Source organism: Gymnodraco acuticeps, unplaced genomic scaffold (genome assembly GCF_902827175.1).
Source record: "Gymnodraco acuticeps unplaced genomic scaffold, fGymAcu1.1, whole genome shotgun sequence".
Lineage (NCBI taxonomy): Eukaryota > Metazoa > Chordata > Actinopteri > Perciformes > Bathydraconidae > Gymnodraco > Gymnodraco acuticeps.
In genome coordinates, this window is record NW_022991628.1 from 881,064 (window position 1) to 888,245 (window position 7,182).

General features: G+C 42.1%; 1 protein-coding gene across 1 annotated transcript; it reads right to left on the reverse strand.

Annotated features, from left to right (window-relative positions):
- Nucleotides 1-1,057: 1,057 nt before the first annotated feature.
- On the reverse strand, nt 1,058-4,048 carry pou5f3 (POU domain, class 5, transcription factor 3). Its single transcript, XM_034198164.1, has 5 exons — nt 2,800-4,048; nt 2,591-2,702; nt 2,055-2,185; nt 1,604-1,768; nt 1,058-1,481 (listed from the first exon to the last, which is right to left on the reverse strand). Exons 1-5 carry the CDS (start codon nt 3,547-3,549, stop codon nt 1,215-1,217), a joined length of 1,425 nt encoding a protein of 474 aa, XP_034054055.1. The 5' UTR covers nt 3,550-4,048; the 3' UTR covers nt 1,058-1,214.
- Between the last annotated feature and the right edge of the window lie 3,134 nt (nt 4,049-7,182).

A 7,182-nucleotide genomic window follows, 5' to 3' on the forward strand; every position in this document is an offset into this window, starting at 1 on the left:
TATAAAAATCAGTACTGGACATATTCAACACATGGAATGTTTGAAAAAAGTCAGTTTTACTAGATTTTATGCATTTAAGGTTGATGTAGTTTGGGTTGAAACCATTTTAGCATAGCTACCAAGTCAATAAATTATATTTTAATCCATTAACAATCTGTTGAGGAAATGTTGCAGAAAATCCCAGTAAGCGTGTAGCAAGTTTGATTTCACGTTGGTAATATCAAAGTAAAAATCAATCCTGAGGCAATAATCCACACTTAGATCATTCTGGGTTGAACAGATTGGTGACATTTAATGTCTTCATGTACTCAAATTACAGTCTTTAGAGTAAAACATCTCTTCTTAAAACAATACCAGAAAAAAACAACAATTAGCATCCAAATTTAACTTTTGGTATAAATTGTAATTCAACATTTCATTAACATAAAAATCATTTACAATAATAAAAAAAAAAAGTTTTGAGGTATTGAAATACACTATAAAAGCTAAATTAATCACTTCAATTCACCTGAGATGAGAACATATGGAAATTGTGCAATTGGCAGATAAGCAGCAATGAAACTTGAGAATAGCAAATCATTTATCAAGTTCCTTCAAAACATTACCATGAGTCTCACAGCCTCAGTCATAAGGCCAGAATCTATTGGTATACAAATGGGGAAATATTAAAAGAGATATATTAAACATTACAAAAGCATCTTTGTGCAAAAATTATGGAAAATTCCATTTCAATGACTGCTCTATTCAGAAGTATTGCACAAATATTGACCAGAAAGACTGATTTTCGGTCCAAATCTCCCTTTTATAACTCAGATCTAAATTCATTCGCACCACAGAAAACCACCCAGGAACAGATCTGTTACCATTATTCTTAAAAAGGCAATGGTAAAAGCCTATGGAATAACTTGCAATGCATTATCCAAGAACACGAAAACAATCAAAAGGCACATTCAGTTAAATGTCTTAGTTTTAAGTCAAAGCCGTTGCAGGAACTAAGGTTGTTGATCTTGGCAGTTCATGTCTGACATTAAAAACAGTAATTAGGATATACTTTAACCATCTCAAAGTTGAAAGAGCCTCTAAACTAGGAGTGTTTTTATCCCAAGACCTGCCAATGCGTTTGGTTGATTGGGTTACTGCTTACGAGACTTCTTCTTGGACAGAGAGGCTTGGGTGGGCAATCTGTGGTTATGTCTGGGACTACATGAACACTTTTATCCAGTCAGGTGACTAACCAGTCCGTGGTGCAGGCCCTGTTTCAAGATGTCGGGCCGGTGCAGCTGGGGCATGTAAAGTGTGGGAGGAGGGGCGCCTCCTAGCTGGTAGCTGGAAAGGGGGTAGCCCTGGCCTGGAATGGGGGAATGGGCCATATTCAGTGGGGAAGGACTCTGCTCGTAGTACTGGCCATCACACTCTTCGTCTAGTGGCACGGCCAGGCGCTTTCCTTTCTGTCTTCGGTTGCAGAACCACACACGTACGACCTGACAGGAAACAAGTGTCTTTTAAAAATGTGACTCAGATTTATAAACATTTTTTTTTTAAATAAACACGCTTCGATAAAAATTAAAAAGGCAATTGGCATAACTTTCACAGCTGTACTTACATCTCTCTCCAGACCCAGGTCGTCTGAGATGTGAGTGATCTCCTGGGTATTTGGCTTCGGACACTTAACAAAGTAGGTCTCAAGAGCAGAGCGCACTGCTCCCTCCAGACTGGTCCTCCTCTTCCTCTTTCTGGTGTCAACAAATACTCGCTCAATCTTGTACATCTGAAGAATCAAAGCATGCTAGTAAGGGTTGATGCAGTAATTAATACAACCACATTAAGATTTGTAAACTCCATGTTCTCAAAAGATGGCTCCCCCACTTGGTGCACATCATAGAGGTTTTATGGCCACTAGGTGGCATTTTACATTTCACAAGAGTAGAGGGCCTTGATTCAGGTTAACTCAGCAGGAAGTTAGCAAGGCCTGAATAGACCAAGGATCCCATGAAGCTTAGTGATCTTCTGTTGTCTTGTAAACTAGTCGGCAGATGTCAAAGTATAGCACTTACATCCTGGGGATTGTCTGAGGTCTCTGCCTCATTCAGCCATCTCTGAAGAAGGGGTTTCAGCTTGCACATGTTCTTGAAGCTCAGCTGCAGAGCCTCAAAGCGGCAAATGGTCGTCTGGCTGAACATCTTACCTACATGTACGAAAAATAATATTAAAGCACAAGTTGAAAAAAGGGTCATGGCCCAAAAGTTGAAAGACGAAACTTGACAAAATGGAGATTCAACTATGCAAAAGTCTCAATCCTTCTCAGGATAGTATACACAAACTTGTATACACAGCATTGACCAAACTCTTTTTAGTGATTTATATATACAGAATATAATAAGTGTGAATCTCCATAACATTCAAATGCAGACAGTGGGCCCAACTAGGCTGACATAGACTTTGTTCTTGGATTGACCATAATGACACAAAATTAAAGACCATATCTTGGATTTGCACTTCCTGATGCTGACCATTATATGTAGGCTATGACAATAAATAATTATAAACTTTAAACAGTGGTTAATTGTCTCTTTATGGTTGCCATACTTACCATAAAGGTTTCCTAGGGCAAGACCGACATCAGCTTGGGTAAAACCCAATGTTATGCGCTTGTGTTTCAGCTCCTTTGCAAACTGCTCTAGTTCTTCTGTTGAAAGATTCTCCTGAAGAAAACAATAGATTACATTCATACCCAATGTGATCCACAAGTAAACTGTATTTATAAAATAGATTCAGTCCATATTCAGTTAATGCTTTTACCTCCTCAGAGTCGCTGCATCCACCGCTGGAGGACCCACTGCTCCTAGTTGAAGAGGCCGGGTTCTGCGTCTGCGGCCCGGCGGAGGCCTGGGTTGTGTTCACGCTGAAAAACGAGTTTTCCGGAAGCCCGTTGCTTGGGGGTGAGGGGGACATGGAGGGTGAAGATGCCGAGGATGTCGAGGGATTTTGATTATTGCTGGCGGGCGGTGTGATGTGGTTGATGCCGGGCCAGAAGGAGGGGTTCCAGGCCGGGTAGAAAACTCCATGGGACATGGCAGCAGAGGCTGCTGATTGGTACTGCTGAATCTTAACCTCCGTGGAGTAATCATCGATGTCCTTCTCAATCTTTATTGCGGGGAGTTTAATCTGCTCCCGTGTCTCGGCTATGGGGGGACTCAGGTTTAAAGGCTGGGTAGCTGCTGTTGCCCCGGGTACCTGGCCGGTGTACTCGGGAGCAGCGAAGGGATACCAATGTTTGGTTTGCCCAAAATCTCCGGCCTGCAGGTCGGATCCCCTGTAGTCCCCATTGACGGATGGGAAAGGGAAAAAGGTCTGCGCAGACGCCGATGTGAAGCCACTGTATGCGGACTTGTTGTAGAGGAGACTCGGGTCTGTCAGGACACCGTGGGGAAGCTGGAACGGCCCACCGCTGCCCAAACCTTCATGACCCAGCAGCTGGCCGCAATGGTTGGCCCGGCTGAAGTCATACGGACGGATTTGGTTTTCCGGACTATGCGATCTTTCAGACATCTTCCAAACAGCTTAAAAAGTATATAAAAGCGAACGTCCAAAATTAAAACTTGGAAAAAGTCAGTGGAGACTGATTCTAAACCACCCGCTTCACGTATGCGCACACACCAATGAAGGATGGGGTAGGAAAAGCACTCCAGGGGGGAAAAACCGGCGAAAAGTCCGTTTCTGGTGATATTGTCCGAAAAGTGTAGGTCTGGGCAGTTGCAGTTTTGGTGCTACATAACCACCAATACGCCTACGGCCTACTCCACCAAGTTGTTTTAACACTACTGCACTTAACTCACCTTCAAGCTCAAATGTCCCTCTCCTTGTCCTGCTCCACAGGTTTTCCTAATCACAGTTGCGGGTGTTGGGGGATCACCTCATCTCTTCGCCCATTGGCTGGCGTAGACAATTGGCCATAGCTGATGGTGAATTTGTGAATGACCTTGATTCACCCTAAAGTAGTGGGCGTGTTTTCAAATAAACATCCAGCCCTTTGGGCTGCAGATTTACAATGTTTTTCTGTTTCTTAGCAAATGTAAAACTCATGACGTGCAATTTAAAACCATTACATAAACAAATATTAATAATTCAACAGTTTTAGTCAGAATATTAACATTGCTAAGGCACGGGTCAGTGTTCCTTTAAATACATATTGTAACACTATAATTTGCTCACCTCATACATGAATTATAAAGCTCAGTTTGTTTAACTTATTCCCCTTTAAGGAGATGGCTTTGATATTAAAATCCCTGTCATTCAGACCTGCATTTATTTTAATCACTAACATCTAAACCAAATGAAATGAACTGACATTGAAATCCTGAATAATTTAGACAAAAGAAAGGCACTTAATGAATCTGGCAACATAAAGTTGTTAAACAAACAATAACAAGGGCCAGGCTATTTATTCTGTTAAGAACATTTTATCAGCTCATACACATATAAATAAACTGGAGGAAAAACAATGTATGATAATGCACTTGAAATGACTTCAACGTTCTTTAATAGAAATAACGAGATAAGCAGGGTGACATGTACACCCATGAAAGTGTTGTTGTGAAGCTTGATTTCGGAGAAGTGGGTCAGAAGAACATGATGGCATGATGACGACTCAATCTTTTAACCAGCTGAGTTGCTGGGTGTGTTAAATCTTCTTACTTTGTTGATGCTACTGGAAACAGGAATAACACTATTTTTTACATCAGATAAAGCAGATTTATTTTTGCCCTTTTAAAAAAAGGAAAACACGATTTATGTCTGTAGAATATTTATTTTAAGTTAGAGTCCAACGTGGATGATACTGTGACTACTCTTTATTGCTATTCTTTCCATTGCCAAACTAAAATGGTGGAATACTAGTGACTGAATCGTAAAACCACCGACCGCATTCAGGTGAACTTCTCCCATTAACCCTTGATCGATGGTCGTTCAGAGAGCCTGTATGGCGGAGCACTGCTACAGATGCGCACCCCCAGCGCGAGTCGTTGGCCGCAGATTGCGGCAGGAAGACACACTGCGGGGAGGGAGAGGGGGGGCCATTGTACGAGCTGGCCCCGGGGCACCCTGTGGATTTCAGATCCCGAGTTGCGATGGTCGACCATTAGCTCCTTTTCAGATTCGAACAATAAGTCTCAACCCTTTGATTCCGCCCAACACCCACCACCTCCCCCGCCTGTCTTCTGAAACAAACACCAGGCTGAAGTATCTCCCTGGTCTGCAGGTCCGGGGTTCACTGTGGTGGGCCAATACTATGGCACCCAGTCTGATATATAGCCTAAAGGTCCAAAACTGCTAGGAGGCAGGTGCAATAACCAATCTCTATTTGAATATCTCTTACTCCTTTTGAGATGAAAGGCCATCATATTCATCATGGAAGCATAGATAGAAAATGTGCTTAATGTTTTTGCCTTGAGGCCCCTTAAAAATAAGTGATACCTCACTGGTAGACAGTTTGATTAAAACAATGATGTTAGTTTTGCTGATTGGGCTGTTTAATTGTTTATCAAAGGTAGTTTAGAGAAACTATTTCACAGGAAGATGAGGAACAGACAAGTAAAAAATCGTTAGTTAAGAGATACAAGTGTTTGTATTAATAGTGTAAGGTAAGACTAGGAAAAGAAAGCCTTTTCAAAGGGAATAAAGGTCAGCTCAAAAACAAGAGTGAGTCAATTGAAATCAGCAAAAGCTCTGATAAAAGAAACTTTAAATAATGGATTTAGAGAATACAGAATATAATCAATATGTCTTTTTTTCTGACACTACCCAGAGATTAGCTCTCTCTCTTCTCCTTAGATATAAAGTGTTGTAGGCCCGGGATCGGGGAGCTGTAAGAGCCTGGTCAATAGCTTAAAAGACATCAAACCCCAACGATACAAGCATTGTCCTGGGCCATGGACTTGGGAGTATAATTGTCATGCAAAAGACAGACAGCAAGAGAGATAGTAGACTTCAGGCAATGCTTCAGAGAGAAAGGGACAGCAGCACAGAGCTCTCAGGGTGTCCAAAGGAGGGAGGGGAGGGGGGTCTCAGTGTTGAATAGCTCAGTACAGTGAGGAGATGTGTGAGGGGAGTATCTGGGGATTGAGTTGAAAACCCCCCAGATGTCTCAGATCTTGCCTTTAGTTCTTTTAAGTGGCCTCTTCAAGACACCTCGAGAGATGCGTTTGCTGTGCAGGTCTCGTCACAGAGGCAGAGAGAAAGTTACACATAAAAGAAGGCCTGTTGATGCAGCAGTAGAAGCACCAGTGTGAATATGTTGGACACCTCCTAGTCACACCAGTAGATACAAACATATCTTGAGTGATGAAAAAAGTATCACATTATAGCCTATATATATATTACTAATTTAAATTAGTGTTCCTCTTCATTTTAACTTCTTCGAAACATCACTGCAGGCAGCGTTCAAAGAAAAGGCCTCTACTGGGCGTGTGGGTGATATTTGACTCCGAGGTGCTGCTGCTCTTTAATGCACGACCTTTAGCTCATGCAAAAAAAGGAAGTTGAATGTGAGATCTGAACTGTGGTCCACTTTTTCTAAAAATCTTGCTGTGGCCGGGACATTTCGTATTTGTATGACACAAACCCTGATCTTCATTCAGGATGTACATCTCATTTTGCCCCGTTGTCGATGTGTGTTTCATTCAGCATTTTGCCAATAAAAATACTGTCTTCTTCTGGAAAAGACAAGTTTTCTTAATAACACAAATCTACATCCAGATTTTTGGCTCCATTGTAACTGTTGCATTAAGATACATTTGTGCAGCACAAACGTCAACCACAAACAAGTCTGATGGCTTTTTGATTTTCTTCCCAAACGGCCCTGCCTTTGATACCGACATTCACAGACCTTACACCCACCCAGGTTTTTATCCGAGGGCCAATGGCTGCCTTCCTTCCACTGTCCTCGGCACAAAGGTATTTTAATGGCCCCTTGGCATGTGGCTCAATAGGGACAGGAGACTAACCCATCCCCTCCCCGACTCACGGACATGCAACCACAAACACAAAAGCTACATGGAGGTCACTTTCTGGGTGTAGTCGTTTGTGTCATGAAAGTAAAACAAGGTTAAACAGGATAACCTAAATTAGAGACAGTAAGTCAGAGACAGTCTGAGGCAGAGGTGACACCAACTGTGTCTCTACGTG